This window comes from Xenopus tropicalis, chromosome 8, assembly GCF_000004195.4.
Source record: "Xenopus tropicalis strain Nigerian chromosome 8, UCB_Xtro_10.0, whole genome shotgun sequence".
Classification (NCBI taxonomy): Eukaryota; Metazoa; Chordata; class Amphibia; order Anura; family Pipidae; genus Xenopus; species Xenopus tropicalis.
The window spans coordinates 116,188,264-116,213,895 of record NC_030684.2 but is presented as its reverse complement, the minus strand read 5'-3'; the positions used below and the strand labels follow the sequence as shown (position 1 = coordinate 116,213,895).

General features: G+C 41.9%; 1 protein-coding gene across 1 annotated transcript; it reads left to right on the top strand.

The window, feature by feature from the left end:
• Window positions 1–378: 378 nt before the first annotated feature.
• Window positions 379–19,258, top strand: crip1 (cysteine-rich protein 1 (intestinal)). The gene is made up of 5 exons (NM_001171648.1): window positions 379–425; window positions 17,093–17,187; window positions 17,624–17,681; window positions 17,798–17,845; window positions 18,937–19,258. The coding sequence occupies exons 1-4, from the start codon at window positions 386–388 to the stop codon at window positions 17,836–17,838; spliced, it is 234 nt and encodes a 77-aa protein (NP_001165119.1). The 5' UTR covers window positions 379–385; the 3' UTR covers window positions 17,839–17,845; window positions 18,937–19,258.
• The last annotated feature ends 6,374 nt before the right edge of the window (window positions 19,259–25,632 follow it).

Sequence of the window (25,632 nt, the reverse complement as noted above, 5' to 3'; positions counted from 1 at the left end):
TACTTACACCATGAGTTTGTGCATACTTGGCATACAGCTGCTGTTCTGCAGTGCAATATAATGGCCCTCTCTTGCACCCCCAAACACAAGCCTTTAGATAGGCAGGTATTTATTCAGAATATTCAATACCCAGAAGTACTACTTTGCTACTACTACTTTATGGCACTACTTTACTGCCTGGATAGGGTTAATAATCCTGTGTCTATATCTTACGCACATTGCCTATCTGCCTCTCCCCTCTGCCTCAACCCGTGTGCAAAGCACCTTCCCCTCTCGCTCCCCCCTCCCAGTGGTCCCTCCCAGCACAGTGTGAAAGCCTGGGGCCAGTCAGCCCTGCACTCACACACACACAGCAAGCCAGCGCAGCATCAGCACCACCACCACCATGCCCAAGTGTCCCAAGTGCCAGAAAGAAGTCTACTTTGGTAAGCACCCTGCACAGCAGCACCCTCTCTCTGTCTCTCTGCCTGTCTCTCACTGCCGCCCACAGACTCTCAGGGTGCTTGTACTTGATTCATCACTACTCCTGCTCTACTAACTGTTGCACTAGGGAAGTGAATAGTGGTGCATCTGTGTTTCACTGACATTTTTATAGATGGAAAGGAATAACATATTGGCTCCGGAGTCTAAACAAGAACAATCATTCGTTGTGTTTCCTAAATTCTCCTGTAATTAATATTTCAGTAGGGGATATAAATTTCAGAGAGAAGGAGATGGAGATAGCAAGATAGCTACTTGCGCTATAGCCTGCAGCTGCTGCTTCACTAAATGCCTCTATCCTTTCCACAAAGCCTGCTGGGAGTTGTAGTCTGAGACAAGTCTGCAGGGTGGGCTTTGGTTTATGAGGGGGCTATAATGTAAGTGCAATGGTTCAATAAGGCTGGCACACATGTATGGAACTACCATTCTGCATTGCTGGAGTTACTAGCTGATTCTGCTTTCCCCTCCGGGGTGTACTTGCCCCTGCTGATGCACAGCTTCCTGACGAGGGACTCGTGCACAGATCACCACTGAAAGGGAATGTTTATGATGTGTGGGGTATATGAGATTCCATTGCAGCATTCTATGCATTTTTTCCATTGTGAACCTGTAGAACATCTTTCTATAAAGCCCTTTGGCTAAATATAGCCTGGATCGCAGATGGGTATAATCCAGTTCTGATCTCAGACTTTGCTTTGCTTTGGTCAGAGTTCTAGACAGTTATATACACCCTAACAGCCCCTTTCATCTGATTCCTTCTTGCCTTACTACACACACTAGTTACAGCCTTGCTATATACTATGAAGTGTAGGCCTTCTACTGCCACTGCAACTCTGGATTAGCGGAGTCTTGTATGGTCCCCTCTGGAAAGGAAAACACCTGCACTGAGTCCTGGACCCATAGAGCTTACAACCAATTCAACTTTGTGCCAAAGTTGCACAGATCTTAAGCTGGACAGAAAATGTATATTATAACTAAATCTGTAGGTCCCTGCCCATGCACAGCTTTCTGATGGAATTAGAGCCCAGTAAATATGATGCATTATATAGTTATTCCCTTTATTGCTGTGCCCACCAAGTGAATTCTTTTTATGGGCCAGAGAGAACTTGTTATTCTGTGTATGGTGAGAAGTAACTGTTTGAAAATGACTGACAGCCAGGAGCTCTGAAACTTCAAAGTAAGCACACAAACCGCACCCGTGTTCCTTTCCCTGTGCGTAGTCAGGCAACTGGCCCACTCTGTGGTTCCCCTGTCTATCTTACCCCTCCTCTTCCATTCATTCACTCAGTATCTCATTTAGCCCCTCATTCAGCCACTCACTTAACCACTTACTTACATACTTAGCCTCTCACTCATTCATTTCTTCACTCACTCCATTCACTTATACACTCACTCCCATTCTATCACTCACTCACATTCTATCACTCACTCCAATTACTTATACACTCCCATTCTATCACTCACTCCATTCACTTATACACTCACTCCATTCACTTACACACTCACTCCCATTCTATCACTCACTCCATTCACTTATACACTCACTCACATTCTATCACTCACTCCAATTACTTATACACTCCCATTCTATCACTCACTCCATTCACTTATACACTCACACTCATTCTATCACTCACCCATTCACTTATACACTCACTGTTATTCTATCACTCACTCCATTCACTTACACACTCACTCCCATTCTATCACTCACTCCATTCACTTATACACTCACTCCCATTCTATCACTCACTCCAATTACTTATACACTCACTCCCATTCTATCACTCACTCCATTCAACTATACACTCACACTCATTCTATCACTCACTCCATTCACTTATACACTCACTCCCATTCTGTCACTCACTCCATTAACTTATACACTCACTCCCATTCTATCACTCACTCCATTCACTTATACACTCACTCCCATTCTGTCACTCACTCCATTAACTTATACACTCACTCCCATTCTATCACTCACTCCATTCACTTATACACTCACTCCCATTCTGTCACTCACTCTCTTTCTCACTGCTATTGCCCCACCCAAAGGAGAATGAGAATCACAGCTTTGAGAATTCTGATTTCCTACTTACTAGGCTTCTGCAAGGAAATCGGGTGCTTAACAAGCTTTGCATTGAGTATCTGTACATCTGTGTTTTAAAAGTTACTCCAATGCTTGGTCATTCTGCATGATCTTGTGCAGATAAACTGGGAATTAAGTGAGCTGCTAACAGATGGAGCTCAATGTGCCATTAGTGCATCCATGCAGTCATTGCTCCTTTGCTATGTATACATGCGAGTGTACCCCATTGTCACTCATTCATTGTAATGCTCCAGTGAAAATGCCTGGGAATGTCATGAGTAGCACTAAAATGTGCTCCATCTGTAGGTAGTGTTTATCTTCCATACGGGTGGTTTTATTGTGTACATTGCTTCTCTGTGTTTGCATTTGTACATATGATTAGGTTTAGCAATAGCATTCACACCACTGTCGCTTAGCATTCCTAGCTGTTACATATAGACAGTACTAAAGGCTACAAATGCTGCTTCTCGGGGGCAAGCAGTACAGCAGCTCTCGCTCCCTTTTGTGCACTCAGAAAGACTGTTCTTATTCTTTAATGTCTAAACTAAAAACTACTTTGAGACTTGCTGAAGCCGCCATTGACTTAGGCTCACTGTCAACAACCATTTTATAACCTCAAAGCCATCTTTTGTCATATTGCCTTTACATTATACTAGGAGGGGCATGTCCTAGTGACCTATGGGGTGTGGCCTTAAAACATGGAGACCGCTCATGCACAAGGGAAAAAAATTTAATTCTTATATCCAGTACAGAGGGATACGCTAAAATTACTCCAAACATAGATATTGTTTTTTTTTTAAAAATACTAATCAGCAGTTACAATGTTGGGGTATAGTGACCTTTCAGGAATGTCTATACAGGCCGTGTTGACAGCCATTGACTATGTATGTAATAATGATCAGATAATAGTGGGAGGGGGACAGGCAGCGATGAAGCAATAACTATTGTGCAGACTGTCAAATCCTATGAATTACTCAGATTGATTGCTTACAAAGATAAACATGGCAGGTTGTGCGCAGGTAGGAGCAGCCAAGGGTGTTCCCTGGTATGAAGTAATGAGTAACTAGTGTAATGCCAGCATTCCAAGAGCCCAACTTAATAGTCTACAAAGGACTTTGAACCAGGGAATCCAAGGGGGGTGTTTCACTGACCTTTGATAACAAGACCTAGCTTCTTGTGACTCATCTGTTGTTTTAGTTCTGTAGCCATTTTTGAGTAAGAGAGTGTGTTGCAGCTAAAATATATATATATTGTGGTATGCTATCTTCGGCTGAACTGCATATACCATTAATTGGCTATCAGGGGCTGCTGGGAGTTTTAACAAATGGCATGCTTGCAGCATAGTCTTAGTCACTTTCTGTTGTTCACCTTTATTTATAGATTAAATTATAGGCCAGCGTTGGTATTGGCAGAGATGGTAAATAATATATTCTTTGCCTCTTTTGTACCCTTGGGAAAGGATTGTTTATTGCAGAGCTGAGTTTCAAACCACAACGAGAATGATTTTCAGAGTGAGACTAAAACTGGAAGGCACAGACAGAGATGCGCCCCCTGCTGGCTGGATTCTGGGTGCTAATTATTTGGATGAGCAGGACACAGTCAGAACAGGCACTAGGACAATCCATAAGTGATGTTAAGTATAAGGCAGTTTAGTATCTGCATAGTTTGCTGTGTCCATTTTGTCTATGGGGAGTGCTCTGATGAAGCAAACAACATGGCAGCTTCTACTTGACTATATAAAGGTAAACTACGTAGAAAAGAAATGTCCTGCACCCTTTGTGAGTTACACCCTTATTTGCACTTTACTATTTATCCCTGTGTCAGATCAATAGGTTCTACAGCTAAGCTGAGACTTGTTCAAACAGGGACTTCTGCAGCCATGGGAATATAAAATCAAACCAACTAATTAAATTAGTAAGGATGGGATAGCAGTTTCATTTCCAAACCGCACAGCTGGAAAATAAAGTTAAATTGTTAAAAAAAACATTGTCTTTATCAATATATCAAGCAAATTATGACCCCTCCTTTAAAAGCACACATTTAATTTAGAAGTTTGTTTATCCGTGGGGCCAGTAAAGACCTGAAAATAAGTTTTATTGGTTAACTGGTTTAACTGGTTGCGTACTTACTGCCTATGTGTTTATATTAAACAATGCTTATTTGCAATGGTACACACATTGGGGCTGCCATATTGCTTGCTTGGTAGGATTACATTTACCATTGGACTGCTCAGTATAGGCAAATGCAGGTGTTTGGGGTCAGGCCAGTAATGATTCTCAAGCAAAAGCCGAATATCGTCATGAGACAATCTGTCCCATACACTAGTGCTAGTCAGAATGAGGCTAGAGAACCTGTCGGCTAGAGAACCTGTCGGCTAGAGAACCTGTCAGCTAGAGAACCTGTCGCCTAGAGAGCCTGTCACCTAGAGAACCTGTCACCTAGAGAACCTGTTGGCTAGAGAACCTGTCGGCTAGAGAACCTGTTGCCTAGAGAACCTGTCAGCTAGAGAACCTGTCGCTAGCGTCACCAGCTTATATCAGGGCCCCTCCATTAAGTTACCTTATCAGTTACTGCCCTATGTATCACCAAAGAAAAGTCCAATCATGTGTCACCTTCAGTCTTATCAGCAGCTGCAACTAACTTGATATTTTCAGGACCAATATAACTGTTAACACTATGCAACCTTCCTTTCAACAATTAGTATTAGTATTATAGCTACAGTTGGGTCTGCCCTTAATACTGGTCAAATGCTTAAATTGGCTACAGCTGGGTCTGCCCTTATTATTGGTCAAATGTTTTGTTGCTTACATCTGGGTCTCCCCTCGAGATTGCTTTAATGTCTTTATTGGTTACTGTTGGGTCTGCAATTTGTGATGGCTCAGATTTATTTATTGGTTACAACTGGGTTTTCCTTTTTGGTTGCTCAGTTGTTGTTATTGGCTACAGTTAGGTCTGCCCCCTTTGATTGCTGGAATGCTCTTAATGGCTACAGTTAGGTCTGCCCTTGTGACGGCTCAATATTCTTATTGGTTACAGCTTCTCTTTTGATTCCACAAATGTTTTTTATTGGCTATAGTTGGATCTGCTCCATTTATGTTCTTATTGGCTACAGCTTGGTATGCTCTGATTTGTTACTGTTGGAACTGCTCCTATAATTGTTCTAAGTACAGTTTGGTTGTAGCCCCACCCACTAACATTTGGACATTTTTATTTCATCTCAATCACATTATTATTATTACTATTTATTTATATATAGCATATATATGTTCCAGATTGATTAACAGAGATTGTACATCATTTACACCAGTCTCTGCCCCAGTGGCACTCAAGCCCAGCCTGGCAATCTGTGGGTTCTGGCAAATGCCAGAGGGGCTGCTGTAAGATGCCATAGTCAGTCACTATTTACTGGGCCTGTGGGGGAGCTGAAATTACAATTTAAAAATCTGAATTTTGGCTCTTAAATTTACCAGGAGCGGCATCTTTCCTGCTGCTGCTGTTTCTCAACTCACCTCATGGTAACAGCACCCCTGCCTGTATGGAAAATATTCTTTTTAGCTCTGTAGTTGGGCTGAGCACATCTAATTCTCACTCCTATCTGATGGTGGTTGCTAAGTTTGAGTAGTACTTTACTTTCTGAACTTTTGAGAGTTCAAATGCAAATTTGGTGGTTTTTCTGTGAAACAGGAAGTTTGCAGGAACCAGGCAGTTGTGTTCTTGTGCAGGCAGTTATGTTCTTGTGCAGGCAGTTGTGTTCTTGTGCAGGCAGTTGTGTTCTTGTGCAGGCAGTTGTGTTCTTGTGCAGGCAGTTGTGTTCTTGTGCAGGCTGTTGAGTTCTTGTGCCGGCTGTTGAGTTCTTGTGCCGGCAGTTGTGTTCTTGTGCAGGCAGTTGAGTTCTTGTGCAGGCAGTTGTGTTCTTGTGCAGGCAGTTATGTTCTTATGCAGTTAGTTATGGAAGTTTGCATGCAGTGTGTTAGTAAATCTTCCCCAGGGCACTGTTTAAGCTTCCGTAGTGCCTTTCCTCCTGTAAAATTGGAGTTGATTATGGAAAATGAAGTTGGACATAAAGTCTGTTGTTGTTCTGCAGATGAAGTTGATTGTGAGAGGAAGATGGCTGAGCTGCTGATAATCCCCTACTTCCTTTCTCTGTTAGATGTTTGGCCCCTGCCTGCATGTTAATTCATTTAACTGTTTACATTACAAAACACAACCACAAATATTTTGCCTTGAAAGGTCTCAGAATTTCCGTATGCACAGTGCAGTGTGTGGTTACGCATAGAGCCAGCATCTTGCCTGACAAGGGGACTCCTCAATTTCCCTTCGCCTTCAGCCATCCCTCTGAACCCCATTGTTACATACATTAATAAAACACCAGGAGACGGAAATGGGTAAAAAGAGGCCACAGCATTTATTTACATTTTATCAAATAAATAGGACCTTGCCAGCCTCACCCCAAGGCAATATTCAAAGCCAGAATTCCATAAGAGATCGCTACTATGCTCTGCTGTTCCTTACTGAAGACTTGAGATCAGCACTATGTCATTATATCCACCACTGAGTATTAGGCTGCCTCTACCTACAGAGAGGATGGCCCCAAACTCTGCTACCAGCAGGAGCTGCATCTCCCACCATGAGAGAAGTTCAGCAGCCCTGCTGCCAGTCCTGAATCTGCAGTGCCTCGATGATAGGAAATCCAAGCAGGCTGTCACCTAGCACAAGCAGTAGTAGCGTCTGTATCAATCAACCCACCGTGCAGTCAAAGGAGAGAAGCTCCTTTCTCCCTCTTCTAAAATTTCCTGTGCAGTACTCTGGCAAGGTCCTACTGCTGCTGTGACAGAAACAACTTAAAATACATTAACATATATCCACTGTTTTGATCCAGAGGAAGGCAAAAAACCCAGCCTGAAGCCTGTGCCAATTATGCCTCAAGAGGGAAAAAATTCCTTCCTGACCCCACCTGGCGATCGGAAAATTCCCTGGATCAAGGATTTGACTTTTATTTAACATAAATAATACCATGCAGACTCTCCCATTCATACTGTATAGTGTTACCGAAACCACAATATAACAGTGCATATAGGAAAACATTCACATTCTGTTATCAACAGATAATATGAGAGCATAAAGAAGAAAATATCCTGGCATTTTACAAAATATGCAAAAAAGAGGGGAGGGTGGGTGGGATGTTTCTACCTGTTCAGAAGATAGGAAGTGAACTCCTTCTTTTGTGACATCATATCCCTATCCTTCTCCACCCCCAGCCCAGCTTTCCCCCTCCTTAACATACTGCTTCTCACCCAATCACAACTGCATCTGAATTTTTCAATCTTTAAACATAAACCAGTGTAACCTGGCTGCTGGTCATTCGGATCCCTTGTCATGCAGCCCCTGCGTTTATAGCTTCAGGGCTTCCTTGACAAGGGGACTCCTCAATTTCCCTTCGCCTTCAGCCATCCCTCTGAACCCCATTGTTACATACATTAATAAAACACCAGGAGACGGAAATGGGTAAAAAGAGGCCACAGCATTTATTTACATTTTATCAAATAAATAGGACCTTGCCAGCCTCACCCCAAGGCAATATTCAAAGCCAGAATTCCATAAGAGATCGCTACTATGCTCTGCTGTTCCTTACTGAAGACTTGAGATCAGCACTATGTCATTATATCCACCACTGAGTATTAGGCTGCCTCTACCTACAGAGAGGATGGCCCCAAACTCTGCTACCAGCAGGAGCTGCATCTCCCACCATGAGAGAAGTTCAGCAGCCCTGCTGCCGGTCCTGAATCTGCAGTGCCTCGATGATAGGAAATCCAAGCAGGCTGTCACCTAGCACAAGCAGTAGTAGCGTCTGTATCAATCAACCCACCGTGCAGTCAAAGGAGAGAAGCTCCTTTCTCCCTCTTCTAAAATTTCCTGTGCAGTACTCTGGCAAGGTCCTACCGCCACAACGAGCCCAACTGAAAACCTTCGGTTGGGTTCGTCCCCACCATAAATTTATAACTATGTTATAAAACATTTCTTTTTGTATCACACATACTGTACCACAGGATAGAATAAAATTGGCCATTAGCTCTATGGTATAAATATAAATCATTTTTTTTTTTTTTTTTTTTTTTTAAATATCATGTGTATGCAAAACATAAATAAATACTTTCCTTTATTGAAATACCTTTAAATCCATGACCATGTGCAATTACCAACATGGCCAGTTATGGATGTATATTTTTGGACACGTTACAGCAAGGCAAAACTTCCCACTGGAGCATTCTATTGGCCAAGAGACTAAAAATTTGTAGCATTATTTTGCTGCAAATTACCATGTATTCTGCCCATGTGGTAGACTAGGATGCAAACACGGCTTTTCAAAGGCAATCTGATTCCATCCTGGGTACCAAACTTGCACTTCTATTAATAACAATGGAGCACAAGTCAACCAACCACTTACCATGCCCTCCAGTTGTACACGCCTAGCTCAGAGGGCAAGATCAACCAACCACTTACCAAGCTGCTCCATAGCTGCCTGTCCTCTCTGTGGAGACCTCCCTCCGGCTGTACTTGCCTCGCTCAGAGGGTAAGGTCATCCAACCACTTTGCCATACTGGTCCGGTAGCTGCCCATCCATACTGTGAAGACCCAGCTCAGAGACCCCAGCTCTGAGGGTAAGGCCAACCACCACTCCACCATGCTGCTTCCATAGCAGCCCTTCCACACATGTGGAGACCCAGGTCAGAGACCCCAGCTCTGAGGTTAAGGCCAACCACCACTCCACCATGCTGCTTCCATAGCAGCCCTTCCACACATGTGGAGACCCAGCTCAGAGACCCCAGCTCTGAGGGTAAGGTCAACCAACCACTCCACCAAGCTGCTTCCGTAGCAGCCCTTCCACGTTGTGGATGCCCAGCTTCGAGGAAAAGGTCAAACTGCTCCTGTTGCTGCTCCAGTACACTCGCTGTTCCTGTACACACTACCGCAGCTCTGAGGGTAAGGCCAACCAACCACTCCACCATGCTGCTTCCGTAGCAGCCCTTCCACGTTGTGAATGCCCAGCTTTGAGGGTAAGGCCAAACTGCTCCTGTCGCTGCTCCCGTACAGACTACTGTGCTTTTTGCCACAGCCCATCCCTTTGTGCAGAGACCTCCATCCAACCTTGCAAGCCTAGCTCATAAGGGCCCAGCTCAGGGAAAAAAAAAGGCCAACCAACCACTTTTTCTTAGGCTTTGATATTATAGTCACTGTAGTGACAACTAGCCACAGAAAGAAAGAAATAATAACCTTGTCGAGAATGGGGGCTATTAGTTTCTTGCCTGCTTGTACGCCCTCCCCCCCAGGTGATCAAATCATATACTGACAGTGGGGAACTGCTTTCTGCCCAGAAAATTTAAAAATAAGTTCTATGAATTAAAGGCTAGCATTGTGCCAGGGAGCTATGTGATCAGCTTAAATATACATATATATACATACATATATACACATATAAGCTACAGTAAGCAGGCCTCTATCATATAATCTTGGGGTTGCTAATTCTATATAATTGCACAGATATGGTGAAATTGTATCTACCCCCCAATTGCAAGCTGAGTGCCCTGAAACTGCAAGCGACATTGTGCTAAGCGTATGGTATTTTCACAGGCGCTGTGGCTTTCTTATACAAAACTTTTTTCAGAGGGAATGCTTGCCAGTAATAAACCACCATCCGCCTTCATGGACTACCTGGCATGCCAGCCACCCAACCGCTAGGGGTTGGGTGGGCAAGTGTAACCAGGCAGCCAATTGTCAACACTCCTGTGGGACCCAAGCCCATCAAGCACCTGCCTCGCTAACAGTCGGCTGCATCCCAGCTAAGCTACAATAGGCAGGCTCTGTTTTTTATACTTACCCATCAGTATCTGGACTCCTACTAGTTGTACTAATAGAGGATTATACTATATGTAGGTTCTGTCTGCAGTAGCAGCGGATTGTCCTCTGAGCATGACCTGAAATCTGTGACTCAATAAATTAGAGGTAAGGAACCTACTAAAGGCTGCTAAATCGAGAACTATATCTATAGAAATACCATGCAATGTACAGACTTCTTAAACCAAAGCCTGGGAAAGTTACTATATTCAGGCTTTGCCCTATTCCTGACTAAGCTCCTCTCTGTAAACTCAAACTACTGCTCTCTGTGTACTTTGATGAGTTGCAGTAGCAGCAGCTCAGTGTAACAGCCTGGATTTCTATATTTAATAGAGAGGATGCCTTTTTGGACTCAGGCTGACTCCCCTGCTGCCCAAGTGACTACAGTGCAATTAACTGCTGTAGCAACAACAAGGAAACGACTATTGAGCAGCCTGCCCAAATAGTTCTACCCCCAATGCTAGTAGTATAATGAGGAGTAAATTTGTATATACTTCAACTAATAACATTATGTAAAAGAGAGAGGTCTGTACATGGTCCATGATACACTCACAGGGGCAATTGTACTGTAATCCCCTCCTCCCTCACTCTCTCTCTCTATATATATATATGTGTGTGTGTGCCGAAACACAGTAGAACTACTTCTGCCCTAGGTACACAGCCTGAGTGTAGCCTCTACAGGAATGTTGTCCAAATAACTAGATGGCTATCTGGCAGGTTCTGCATGGGTTAATAATATATAGATAGATGACATCCGCAACTGGATAAGGCCCAGTAAATTTAGAGGTCAAACTCTGACAGCAGGCTGCTGAATCAAATGATTATATCTATAGAACTACTGTATAATACGTAGTGTTAGTAAAACAAAGCCCAGGAAAGTTACTGAATTCAGGCTTTGCCTTATTACCAACTGAGCCCCACCTCCAACTACAGCTCTCTCTGTATACTCCAACTGTAGCTCTCTGTATACTCCAACTACAGCTCTCTGTATACTCCAACTACAGCTCTGTATACTCCAACTACAGCTCTCTGTATACTCCAACTATAGCTCTCTGTATACTCCAACTACAGCTCTCTATATACTCCAACTACAGCTCTCTGTATACTCCAACTATAGCTCTCTCTGTATAATCCAACTATAGCTCTCTCTGTATAATCCAACTACAGCTCTCTGTATAATCCAACTACAGCTCTCTGTATAATCCAACTACAGCTCTCTGTATAATCCAACTACAGCTCTCTGTATACTCCAACTATAGCTATATCTGTATACTCCAACTATAGCTCTCTGTATACTCCAACTATAGCTATCTCTGTATACTCCAACTACAGCTCTCTGTATACTGTAATGAGTTGCAGTAGCTGCAGCTCAATGTCCCAGCCTGGATTCCTATATAATAGAGAGGGTACATTTTTGGGCCCAGGCTGACTTCCATGCTGCCTGAGTGGCTACAGTGAGATTAACTGCTGTAAAGCTGCAAACAAACAGCAAGAGACTAACAAACAGCCTGCCCAAATAGTTCTACCCCCAAAGCCAGCAGTATAGTGAGGGGTTAGTGTGTATATACTGCAGCTATAACATTATATTACAGAGAGAGCTCTGCCTCATGTTTCTACCTGTTCAGAAGATAGGAAGTGAACTCCTTCTTTTGTGACATCATATCCCTATCCTTCTCCACCCCCAGCCCAGCTTTCCCCCTCCTTAACATACTGCTTCTCACCCAATCACAACTGCATCTGAATTTTTCAATCTTTAAACATAAACCAGTGTAACCTGGCTGCTGGTCATTCGGATCCCTTGTCATGCAGCCCCTGCGTTTATAGCTTCAGGGCTTCCTTTACTATACACACTCACTGTGCACAGTTCCAGCCCTCTCCCCTCACACCTTCCTGCCCGTGTATACACACTATCCCATAGTAAGAACCTATTCTGCTCCCCGGTAGTTACGGCACTGAATTACAGCACCTTTATCTAACTCTCCATGCTGTTGTCGCTTTGTGGGACCCGACTGTGGCCCTGGATTGTCGCTCCACGTGCAACCACTAAAATCAGTTCTGGAGAAAACAGAAGCCTGAGAGGGTCATCCCTTTAAAGTCACTTCTGGAGCCTATAATGTATTTGACTGCTGCCTGTTCCTCACTGTCAGCAAAAATATACATGGAAAAAGGTCTGCCTAATGGGAAAAAATGCATAGAAACTTCAGTGAGTCCTATTGGATGCAGTATAACAGCCACATGAAAGCCTAATTCCTCGGTGACATGCTCATAAACCATGAAGCTGTTTTTCTCTCATCGGCTGCTGGAATTTTGGCATTAATTCTCCCTTTACTCCCTCGTTCTATCTCAATTACTGACGCTTGACATCTCGGCCATTTCCACTTTAGCCAGATGGTGCTGGTGCTACTATTAGTTGCAAGAGGAGGAAGGGGGGGGACTCGGTTTTGAATCAACAGAAGGAAGTGCTGGACTTGTTGTGCTTTGCTTAGTGTATTCATATTTCCTAGGTTTTAAATCAATCAGTTTAAACACCCAACAAGTGTCTGAGCCGTGGATAGTGGATAGTGAGGGCTTGGGTGCACTGCTGAGGTCCCATTCATATATGGTTAATACTAAGTAAAAAAGCAGGCACATCAGTGCCCATCACCTAACCTGGCTCATATAGGTAACTGTACCCTGTAATTAATGTTTGCTTCAGGTAATTATAGGGCCATGGCTGCACCCTGCTAAGCTGTGCATTGGCTTTTTGCCATAAACATAAAAATAAAAGCCAAAGGGTAGGTAGTTGGCCGCTTTCCACTACACAGCACACTATGGCATATTGCACTTGTTGCCTGTGGTGAAAGAGCCCAGTAACACCATAAAGATGATGAATCTAATGTGAAATAAATTACTTATGGCCTATAAAAATGTTCTCTTTGAAGATCTATCTTCCATTCAATTGTGTTTACTAACAGTGTTCAGCCATCTTATCTTAACAAAGCTCCACCCACCCCCAGATTGTTTGGTTGAATCATACTGGGGACCTATGGACACCCGTAGGAAATTCATTAACACCACAAATTAGTCCGGACAAACAGGTTACATTAACTTGACAATAAGCATCTAGATAATTTCCAGACAGTTATTAGTCAGACAGGCCATGAGCAACACCCCCAATGCTTGGGCCAATAAGCTGCCGACACTCTGGGGGGGCAAGGTCAGTAGGTTTTATCAGTCATGAATGGCGACCTGGGCATTTGTCCATTGTGTATATAGAGGAGCAGCCAAAATACTCCTGCTGCCTCCCACTGACTTCAGTCTCAAAATATGCACTAGAACTTTTTCAGGTTGATCACCAGTACTTACTGTGCCCAACTGCAGCAGCAAGGGTGTTTTCTGACACTTAAGTACACTGGCCAAGAAAATTCCTTATGGGCCATAGTCCTAAAATAAAAGATCTTTACAAATGAGTTTGAATAAATTGTATGGTAAATCATCTAAAGAATTTTTATTTGTCAGTTTAAAGGAGAAGGAAAGTAATGTTGGCATTTTACTGCCAATAGATTTACCACAATAGTGCAAGCTAGAAAGCTATATTTATTCTGCAGAAAGCTTTATCATACCTGAATAAACAGCCCTAGAAGCTCCATCTGTTTGTTTAAGATAGCAGCTGCCATTTTAGCTTGGTCTCTGTAGCTTCCTCTGTAGCTCTAGCCGTTGGTAGCTCAGATCACACATTGTGATGGGAGGGGGAGTGAATACTTATGAATTCTTATGGGGGGAGGGAGCAGGAGAAGGGAGAGAGGAGAAAGCTGTGCAAACTATGGCCCTGGGAATGAAAGATATTTCTGAGAGAGGAAGTCTGATACCAAAATACATGTATACACAAAAGGAGACAAGAAATCCTGTTTCTTTTGATAGAGGACTCAGTGCAGCATTTCTGTGAGTGCTTATGGCTGTATTTACATAGACCTTTCTAATAAAACTTACTTAGTTTTTACCTTTCCTTCTCCTTTAAAATAATAATATGGCTATTTAAAATTTGACTAAATGAGTAACTAATGAATATTATGTGTAAATGCTTTTGGGGGATTGATATTTACTGATATGCTCTTGATAAAACAGAGCACTTTGAGCTCCATTCATATATGCGCCCCTTGTATCTGGTTACATACAGTATTTACATATAATATTCTCTCTTCCTTTGGAGTTAATGAGAATGAGGAGCCCAGAGGGAATCCCTACTACTCCAGATATAACAACCCTTGGCTGGATGTACAAATGAGTATTACAAAGACTGTAGGTCATACCTTGCAACCGTGTTATTACATTTACACAGAGAAAACCGTTGACAGTGTTATCTTTTGTCCATGACTTTCTGCACCTGAGATTCTCTCGGCTTTCAATACCTGTCACATGGGTGACACTTTCTGTGCACCCTGTGTTAAGAGTGGAGCTCTACATCCTTTGGAGTGATATTACATGGTTAAATTGCTAGTTCAACCTTTCAAATCACTGTTCAGGTTTATCTAAAACACAATTAGGACCCCATAATGGATAATGGTCTGCCTCAGGGGTGAATTAGTAGCTACTAGTTAATGAATCATGAACCTGACAATGTGTAATCATCAGTATCATCATAGTCATCATCATTTACGTTATTCATAGTTATCTGCAGAACACACAGGCTCCAATAACTATACAGACACTCTGGGGATAAAGTTATTTAAGAAGCTGGATTTTCTACACTACGTGCCCACATTGTCTTCTGTTTCTTGTCTTCATAGAATGTTGTTCTATATTAGTGGCTCTCCTCCCAGTCCATGTACAACACATAGTAGCCTACAGGACTGTATACCATTATGGCAGTGGTGTTTATATGATAACAGAACAAGCAGACTAGACTACAGACTATATTAATGTGTGTTAATAATTAAAACCTGTATTGTTGCCAATATCGCACGTTGTAAAGTAGAACTTTGGATGACCCAACTGGAATGTGTACAAATGACGTCTGGAATATGAGTTACTCCTTGTCTGCCAATAGATAATGCTGGGACAGGGTTCCTAATTACAAGGGTTATGTAATAAAAGGCATTGGTGACTATATAATAACAAATTAAGCAAAGGAATAACACTTACCCCCATATGTAATAAAAGGCACTAAGTTTGCCCAGGAGCAGTAACCTATAGCAACCAATAAGATGATTGCTTTTAAACAGGTGACCAGTAAATGCTACCTGCTGGTTGGTTGCTGTGGGTTACTGCTCCTGGGCAAACTTAGTGCCTTTTATTACATATGGGGGTAAGTGTTATTCCTTTGTTTATTTTGTCATTCTATAGTGACCAATGCCTTTTATTACATAACCCCTGTAATTAGGAACCCTGCCCCAGCATTATCTATTGGCAGACAAGGAGTAACTCATATTCCAGACGTCATTTGTACACATTCCAGTTGGGTCATCCAAAGTTCTACTTTACAACATGCAATATTGGCAACAGTAAGGGTTTTAATTGTTAACACGCAATAATATAGTCTATTTAGTCTATCTGTGCTATATTGTGGTGTTATTGAACTTTGTTTCACTGTGGAGATATATGGCAGTAATAAAATATATAGCAGTTAAAGGGCTGAGGGTGCAATGGTTTAGTTATGTTCTTGGTTTTCAAAGTCATAGTTTACAAAAGACCCAGGAAATAGACATTTCTATTATTTGGGTCACCATAATATGTAGAGCAGTGGGACATGGGGTGTGTTTTGGCTGCTGCTTGTGCTCCAAGCTTCCATACTTTCCTATCCACCTGTTACTATTGCACATACACAAGCATAAGCCTGACAGTGAGAGATAAACCACCACTCAGAAAAGCAATGGCAGGCTGGTACTCCTAGGGCCCCAGGGAACCTTGGTATCTAAGGCTTATTCTCCTAACTTGTAAAACTAGCTAAACGGTATGAATGGCTCAGAGGCAGGAGTAGGAATGACTGCATTGAAATTGTCCTCCATTAAGGCTTGGACCCCCCTGAAGAATCCCTAGTGCAATCCTGTGTATAAGCACCAAGCAAACCACATCTCAATATAAGAATATCTATATATATATAAGAATATAATATATATATATATATATATATATATCTCATGGTAAAGTTCAGCGTGGCCCCTTTTTGCCTATATGATTTGAAATATGACTGTGGTTCAATTACTAATTCTTGTTCCCCTGTTCTTGAGCCCAAGTTTACTCATCAGATATACTGTAGATTGGTAAGGAGGCAAAAGGGACTTGCTCTTGCATCTAATAAAGTATTAATGAGCCCAGTCATGATTTATAACCCCTAAAATGCAACACATAGGACAGGTCATACTTACCATACTAAGGAAATCTATAGCTTATGCTGGATATACAGTACACTGAAAGATTTGTTTCATGGACTAGGTTGCAAAATGACCAGATTGTTGACTACCCACGTGTTGGGCCTACTCTGAGTATGGCCCTCAGGTTAGGGGCCTGTGAAGGGTGGTAGGTTCACAACCCAAAAAAATAGGCTGATCAAATCAATTTGCTCCCAGTTGAATCAATACATTGATAAAGTTAAATTAGTACAAGTGCTAGGCCTAAAGTTTTCTCACCCCTGCATTTCTTTTCTTGCAGCTGAGAAGGTATCCTCACTGGGAAAAGACTGGCACAGACCATGCCTGAAGTGTGAAAAGTGCAGCAAGACCCTTACCCCAGGGAGCCATGCTGAGGTAGGGTATTGTTTTCTGTCTCTACCTTAAAGAAATACTGACACTTGAAATTAAACCTTATTTTACATCTGTCATAACATTGTCTTTGCATGAATTTTATAATTATGGCAGACATTTTTTTTTTGACATGCAACATTTTCACTGTTTTACCAATCTTTTGAAAGATTCACTAATTCTGCAGCAAAGTAAAACGGGAGACATTTGCTCATCACTATGGATACGATGTGTAGAAAGTCAGAACTCTGGTTTTTACCTTCTACATAGGGACCCTGAGTGGCTACAGATAGGATTAGAATTTAAAGATCACAATGAAATGTCTAAGAGAAGTAGCTTTAGAATTTAGAATTGTCAGGCTGTAAAATATTTTCCCTATACCTGTATATATACATGTCTTAGCATTGCATGGTCTAATTTGAATGTTGTTTTTTTTCTACAGCATGATGGGAAACCTTATTGTAATCAGCCTTGCTATGCAGCATTGTTTGGACCAAAAGGTAAGACTGAATGATTTCTGTTTTGATTGGATTACTGTACAACTGTCAGATGGTATTACACAGGTCTACCTTGCCACTTGCCCAGACTGACCAGTCATATGTATTTGCCTTTGCAGGGTTTGGCCGTGGTGGAACAGAAAGTCACTCTTACAAATAAAGCATAGGTAAGTACACAGTTCAATAGCATATTCAGGTATAAGGATAGGGATAAGTATAGGTATGTATTGTTAGCTTACTATATAGCCCTTTAGCGGTATGGATGGGAAGAGGTTTTCCCCTTTTAGGATGGGATGGAAAATGCCCAAGCATGTCAGGTTGTCTTCCCCTAGGGCAGGGGTCCCCAACCTTTCTTACTCGTGAGCCACAGTCAAATGTAAAAAGACTTGGAGAGCAACACAAGCACCATAAAAGTTCATGGAGGAGCCAAATAAGGGCTAAGATTGGCTATTAGGCAGCCTCTATGCACACTATCAGCTTACAGGGGGCTTTATTTGGTAGTAAATCTTGTTTTTATTCAACCAAAACTTGCTCCCAAGTCAGGAATTTAAAAATAACTCCCTGGTTTGGGGGCACTGAGAGCAACATCCAAGGGGTTGGGGAGCAACTTGTTGCTTCTGAACCACTGGCTGGGGATCACTGCCCTAGGGGTATATAAAAGTTGGGGGCTTAGCCAGGTGTGACCTCTTTGGCCACCACTCATGGGGAGGAATGGATGTTGATGAGAGACAAGGGAACATTCAATGATAATGGCAATCAGTTTAAAAAAGGACAATTTAGTAAGAGCTCATGCCTTTAGCTCACACTAGGAGTGAAGGGCAGACTAGGGTAGCCGGCAGAGTAGTCTGAGACTCCACTGAGGACACCAAAAAGGTTAGTATTTCATACTTCAGGTGTATCCATGCATGGTAAGGTTCAGGGAAGGTTCCAACACTGGGGCTCAGTTCCTAACAATGGACAAAAGCTGCTTTTAGTTTATGATCATAACATTGGCAAGCCACCATACCACATGAAGGTAAACCCCAAATGATGGTCCTGACTATTTACCACATATTTTTTTCCTGCTTGGCAAAATGTCTTTTGACCAAAGAATTGGACCCTCACCTATTAGCTTTTATAGAGGAGGGTTTCCCAAGACCAACACCTATTTTTGAAGGCCACTGTTTAAGGGATGTTAAAAAGAGACTCTCTAAGGGAGCACAGAGTACCGTTATATTACATTGTATTAACATTTTACATTTTTTTTTGTTTTTTCTAGGTCTGAAACTGAGCACAGTATAGAGGATGGATACCTACTAGCAAAATGTTTTGTTTTAACCTGCCTTATTATGATCCAGAACTATCTCCATGAGCATTGTATGTAATTGACTTGATGAATGGTGCTATACACACTACCAGATGCACTGCTATGTGTGCTTAGTAAGAGAAATGTTTAGAAACTTGGTCATTTTGTTCTAATACCACTGATGTAACAGCACTAAATGAATATGAAATATTCCATCAAAAAACATAAAATAGCAATTTTAGCAGGTATATATTATGTCTACTAAATAAATGTAAAGAGTGAATACACATGTAAACTGAGGCGTCTGTGTCTTTGTGTCTGAGAATATTTGCGCTTCAAGGGTACAACATGATTAACACATTCAACATAATGAAAAGTGATTAAAAGTTGGAATGTATTTTATTTACCTTCATCATCGGAGATCCTAGTGGGTTTCTATTAACAGTTCTTATAGGGTGCCAGCTACTAGGTTAGTCAGATCCATCAGTCACTGCTGCATCGGCAATAGGAATGGGTTGCTACAAATGTTTGTTCTATTACATATGGAGGATAGTGTTTAATCACTGTACCTGATTGGCCAAGCGTGCAGTTATTTGACCCCTCTGGCAGAAGCCACTCAGGCAGAAGTGTCTGATCAACAGTCTACATCAGGCAAAAATCTGATCTAAAATCAGTAAAGCACCTAGTATTGGCAAATTTTAGCCTGAGACAGTTTTACTTACGTACACTACTACATTACAGTCACCTATTTGTAGGTTTATGTGAGCGAGCCAAACCCAATGCTGAAAAAAATATTGACTTTAGCCGCTTCATCATTCCCGTGTCCTGCTCTTGGATAGGCAGTTGGACAGATCTTTCTAGATAAGCTCTGCAGTGATGTGACTCCCAGAAATAGAAGAACGACAATCACATTTTTATTTAATGACAACGAGAAACAGGACACCAGTGTATATATAGCTCAATAGGGCATACAAGAGTAGCCAAGGTACTTTTTTTTTGCTAAGATTACAAGATAAACTAGCTGGCATAAACCATTCTTTCTGATGTAGTAAGCCCTCTGTTGCATTCACATATGTGCCAGTAGGTGCCATTATTCTCCCCTTATCTGTGCATGCCTAGGACAGGTCAGTTGCACATCTTTATCTCAGTCTCTGTCAGACATTTCTGTTCCCACCTGGAGATCCAAACTTTGTTTCGGGCCCCTCATTTTAAAACAGATACAGATGTTACAGATAGAGGAAAACACTGGATCATCAGCTTGTCATCCATAGATCCAAGAATATCTAGGGCAGCAAATGCATTCTCGTCAAACCCTAAAGTTTGGTTTTTAGGGTAAGAACCCATAGAGCATTTGAGTCAGCCGCGATAGATCTCTGGTATTGCGGGTGACAAACAGCTTCCGAAAAGGCTTTCCACAGGCAACAATAGGAGTCGGCCATGAAAAGCCCTTCGAAACGCTTCTTTTTCCAAAGTCGCGCAAAGTTGCATGCAGGGGGAAAGTTATCGCGATTTCGGCTTACTGAAGTGATGCAAAGGGCTTTCCATCAGGCATCCCTATTGATGCCGGTGGAAACCCATTTCAGAGCAGTTTGTCGCCTGCGATAGCAAAGATGGGCGACTCAACCGCTCAGTGGGTTCTTACCCTTACGTATAACTGAGAGCAAAACTTCATCCTAATGAGCCTCTAGTCTTAGCCCTCCCCTGACACTGTTCTAGAGCCATATTTACACCAATTAGTTCTGGCTATTCCTCCTGTTCCCTTGGTTGCTAAACCATATCTTTATACTGGTTAGTTGTTGACACGTTTGCAAGTCTTCAAGTTTAGATAAGGAAGATTCTGAGATAACGAAAGAAACAGAAGCTATGGAAAAGGGAAACTTGTAGTTTTGCAGCATACACATGTTCTAGTGTAAATTACATACCAGCAACACATAGCTATTCCTTTTACAGCAATAATGGCTATAAATGTTTTCAATGATACTGGAGGCAGCTGCAATAGTCTAAATGCTCCTGGGTACAAACGTAGCAAGCAATCTTCCAATTAGACCTGTAACTTAATATGGAAAGTAAGATTTTTCCAGATGTTATGGCTGCTTTAAACCTCCATTGCTTCTTCACTTCTCTTCCTGATAATCCCAACTTTATTGGACAACGGAGAAGCAAAATAAACCAATAACCTGATGCTAAGAGCCACTGAAATCCCTGTTGCTTTGATGGCAGGATTCCAGTGTAGTTTCTGGATAGTAAACACTGCTAAAAACGATCAGTTGACACAGGATGTCGGCTTTTTGGCAAAATATCATTGCTGTGTGAGCATTAAAATTTTATTTCATTGGCTGGATCTATCTTCCGGACCTTTCAGGAAACGACACAAGTGCTCCACAATAGGGAGTTCTCATAACAATGTTTGTTGTTAGATACAGACAACCAGTCTGAGGCTCCCCAGTTGTCCTTGTACTTTAGCTGCAGAATGCTCAGTCACCTTATCTTGGTAGGTTCTCTTAGGGGCTAAGATAAGGTGAGCTGATACCTAAAGAAACTTTTCTCTAACTATAGGAAGGGAGAAAAGGTAAAAATAATAATAAATATAAAAAGGGGTGGTTGGAAAGCTAGATTGCACAAAGAACAAATAATTGGTTCCTTGCTGCAGGTATGCATGGGGGAAAGGAGAGGAACCTGCTGAAAGTTATATCGACATGGGCACAACACCTTCTACTTATTCATATGGACCAGGATTATTCTTAGAGAAGAAGGTGGAAAATGTGTTCCAGGCTAATGTGGAAATAGCAGTAGCATCTGCCATATGATCATAATAAGGGTCAAGGCTGGGATGGTGGAGGATGAGGTTAATTTGTAGGAGGAAAGGACAGATGATGCAGACTGATTGCAAGTAAATAAGGGGGCATGTAGCAAGGTGAGAATTTCTGTTATGGCCCCTTAAAGAAAGGGAGCAAAGTGAAGTAAAATGCGCTCTATTTAGTCCCCAGTGAAAATCTTTCAGAATCTTCTAAAATTATTCTAAAGAGCTAGAGGAAATGAAGAATTGTTAGCAAAAACAATTTGCACAACAGCTTGTTATCCCCCACTTCCGCTCAGCTCACTCATCACCTTACTGTGGCATTGATATTTATAGATTCTGAGGGTGGCGGGGTTGGTCTAAGGGCAGACTGGGTCTACTGAATTGTTTTCTCAAGGAGGGATTTCACAATAAGCTAAAGGTAACTACTCTATAATAAAGCAGTCCATACCCAGGTTGATATTGGCTGCCACAGTTGATCAAGTGGTATACTGGAACTGTTAACATAGCCATCAATTGGAGGAGGGTAAACCTTTTGTTTGGGGAGGCTGCCAATATATGGATTTCTATTCCCAGAATTCCTTTTGTTTATTTGTATCTGCATGAGGCAGTCTCCTCAACCCTAATGATTTATTGGAGAACCTATAATTCTAATGTACATATAGCATTTGATCTCTTTTTGGAGAGGCTAATCTTCAAAAAAATCTTCATTATTCTTTGCCTACGGGTTCTTTTATGAATCCTGGTCAAGCAGTATAGGCTCAGCCAGATATTAATTGGGACAGCTAGAAAATGTTGCCATATGTTCAGCCCTCTCCTGATCTGCACTTTGCCCCTGTGTGATCTGGCCCTTGATCCTGGTACAATAGTAAGAAATTTTTCACCTGCACACCCTGGCCTCTCCTATTTCCGCCTGGTGCTTAGTAATAATGGGGGAACAGCACCCCCTTACCAATATGGATTCTCGACAAAAAATTTAATGTTTCGGGGGCTGTCCCCTTCGTCAGAAATTACATTTTTTTCTCCAATAAAGCTGCAAGGGTGGATACCTTGTATAGAATCGCCACATTGTGCCGGTATTTTTGCCTTGATCCTGGTACCAAATTAGCTGATTGGCCTGTGTTGGATCATGCTTTAAAGTGATACAATTCAAAATATGAACGTACATTAAAAGTTCCCTATAGGTCATGTTGATCATTTTTCGCTAATAGGGCTGATTTTGTAAGTAATTGTTACTTGAATTTCCTAAACCTGACTGTTTTGCCAACCTGACTGTCCCTTCTCAGCCTGTCGGTTATAGCTTCTAATGCTAACGGCCTCCTGCTGCACAAATAGAGCAAAATGGGGGATCAGCTAGGTACAGTAAACACATTGGCAAATACTTTTAAGGCAAAAGTATAAATATCATGCAAAGACAATGTTATGTTAGATGTTAAAAAAAGGTTTAATTTCTGGTGTCAGTATCTCTTTAAAGATGATGAATGCATTATGATCCCTGCTAACTGAACTCTCTTATTCACCATGTCTGCATGCAATGAATTGTCTGAATCAGAACTTAAGGTGAACTGTCTGGATTTTGATACCGTTTGAATATATGTTTTGACTGAATGAAGCTCTTTTCATTAATCAGAATGATAAAAGGCAATAGAACAGAGCCGTCTAACTCCAACCTGAATGACGTTAACAGGTCTGCACAATGCATATAAAGTCTTGACTACAGGTGGGCCTTTAGTAATTCAGACATTTTGGCGGTTCCTGACTAAGGGTAATGCTATTACCTGCCCAGTCATGGCTCTTGGGGTTTTTAAATCACTCCCTTGCTGCTCCTCCTGTACTCTGCCCCGAGGATACTGTAGGTCTGAAAGTCCTGCTCAACAGCTGTGGTTTTAAAAGTTCAATGGTTCTATGTCGTGACTGTGCAGCTGTTATCAGTCCGGAGGTGCTTCCAGCGCATTCTGATGTATTGTGTCTTTGATACCTAATTTGGGAAAAGGTATTGCACTCATGTAAACAGTCTACTCTTGTATAATGTCAGTATGACATCTTCACATATCATTACCTATTTAAACATTTTCCCGAATTGGTAAATCTTTGTATACATGAACTTTGCATCATCTGTTTTACGAGAAGGTTTGCAAAACAGATTTTCTTTGCACTCCTGGCCAAAATATGTAGGCTGGTGTATTATGCACAGCTGGATAATATGAGTGCACATGTATACCTACAACTGTATCCAGCATCTGAACATTTGTCTGTGTATGATAACTCAAGGAATCTCATTAGGGGCTCTAAATAACAAGCATAGCAGCTCTGTGTGCAGATATAACTTAGTACAGTAGAATAAGCTAGCCTTCAGCAGAGGCCAGAATGTGCATCACAGCCAGAAGGATTTAGGATGAATGGGAACGTAATGCTATGTTTATGGGTGGCTTAGATTCTCCTCAGAGGGAGAATCAGTCACCCAGAAGGTCTGTATTAGTTCAACATTCATAATAAAGCGGAAACCCATGGCTTTACTATACATTTTCTCATATAAATTGTCTCTTTAACAGTAATATGTGTCTTTATTTAGCATATGAATATCATGTAAATTGCTATTTTTTTTTTCTACTACCCCTTAAAGTGATACTGACACAAAAAAATGACTTTTCAAAATAATAATGTGCATCAAAAGTTAGCTATAGGTCATGCTGACCATTTTTTGTTTAAACTTTTGCTTTTGCCAGTACCTTGAAGATTGATCCCGACTGTTTTACAGCCCGACTGCCACTTCTTTCCCTGTCTGTTATCTATCTCTTCACTGACATCACATGACATAGGCAGGACCTGCTTTTTTTCCCCCCCTTACTTCTAGACAGTCCGTGCATTACCTAAACAAGTGATCTGTTCCTTCAGATCTGAACTGTGAGTTTGCTGTCTATTAATCATGCTGTTTATTATCTGCTCGTGCCTGTGCGACCTGCGCTGTCTCCCCCACTCCCACATACTTTAATGCCGGACGCAGCCCAGAACAATGTCCTGCACGCTGCTCTGAGAAACCACAGCCTCTAACGATTTGCTGTAAGAGGTCAATTTTGCGACCTGCTGTAGATATTTGACAGAAAAAAGTCTTGCTTTAAACACCAACCGACTTTTGCAGCACAAACATGGCGGCACCCTCAGGCAGTTAAATAGGGGATAGTACAGGAAATATAAGTGTAATAGCCAAGTAGTTTTACACTGAAATGAGAAAGCTAATACAATAATATAGCAATGAGAGGTTTAAAAAGCATTATGATTTTTGGTGTCAGTATCCCTTTAACATTTTATTAATGTGTGCAAAAAGGTGCATCACTCTTCTCAAAAATATCCCCAACAGCCCTGGTACAGCATTGAGCTGCTCTGTTCTTGCCACTGAGTGCCACCATGTTTCTGATGGGCAAATGCTAAGCAACTAGCTCCAACAATAGTTGGAACCGTGGAACATGGCTAGAACAAGGGATTGAGTCTACTGCAACTTACGCACCAAGATGTCAAATGAGTACAGGCTGGATTCTTTGAGTTCTGTGCCTTTAGCAGAAGAAGCAGAGGCCAAGCGGATGGTGTGCATGGGATGGGGGGCTAATTATATACTAAAGAAGTTTTTAGGGGCCGCTCTGTGCAAGTGACTTATTCCAGTCAGCATTGCGCTTCCTACTGGCTAAACATACATTAGGGCTCATTGATCGTCACAAGAGCAGTGGCCAACTTGTGCTTTTCCACTGGGAGTTACACCTAAAACCACTTTAATTAAAGGTACTTGCATCAAAATGCCCATTTCACACTTCCTCTCAGTCCTTCCTGCCTTTTGTTCTGAATCAGGTGCTGCTGCGCCTATTGACAGGGGAACCCTG

What these genes read in the sequence shown, in the direction of transcription:
- crip1 (NM_001171648.1), top strand. Translation starts at nt 386, where the DNA reads ATGCCCAAGTGTCCCAAGTGCCAGAAAGAAGTCTACTTTG. An exon ending in CCCCAGGGAGCCATGCTGAG is followed by an intron (nt 17,188 to 17,623) that starts GTAGGGTATTGT and finishes TTTTTTCTACAG; the next exon opens with CATGATGGGAAACCTTATTG. An exon ending in AGCATTGTTTGGACCAAAAG is followed by an intron (nt 17,682 to 17,797) that starts GTAAGACTGAAT and finishes TTGCCTTTGCAG; the next exon opens with GGTTTGGCCGTGGTGGAACA.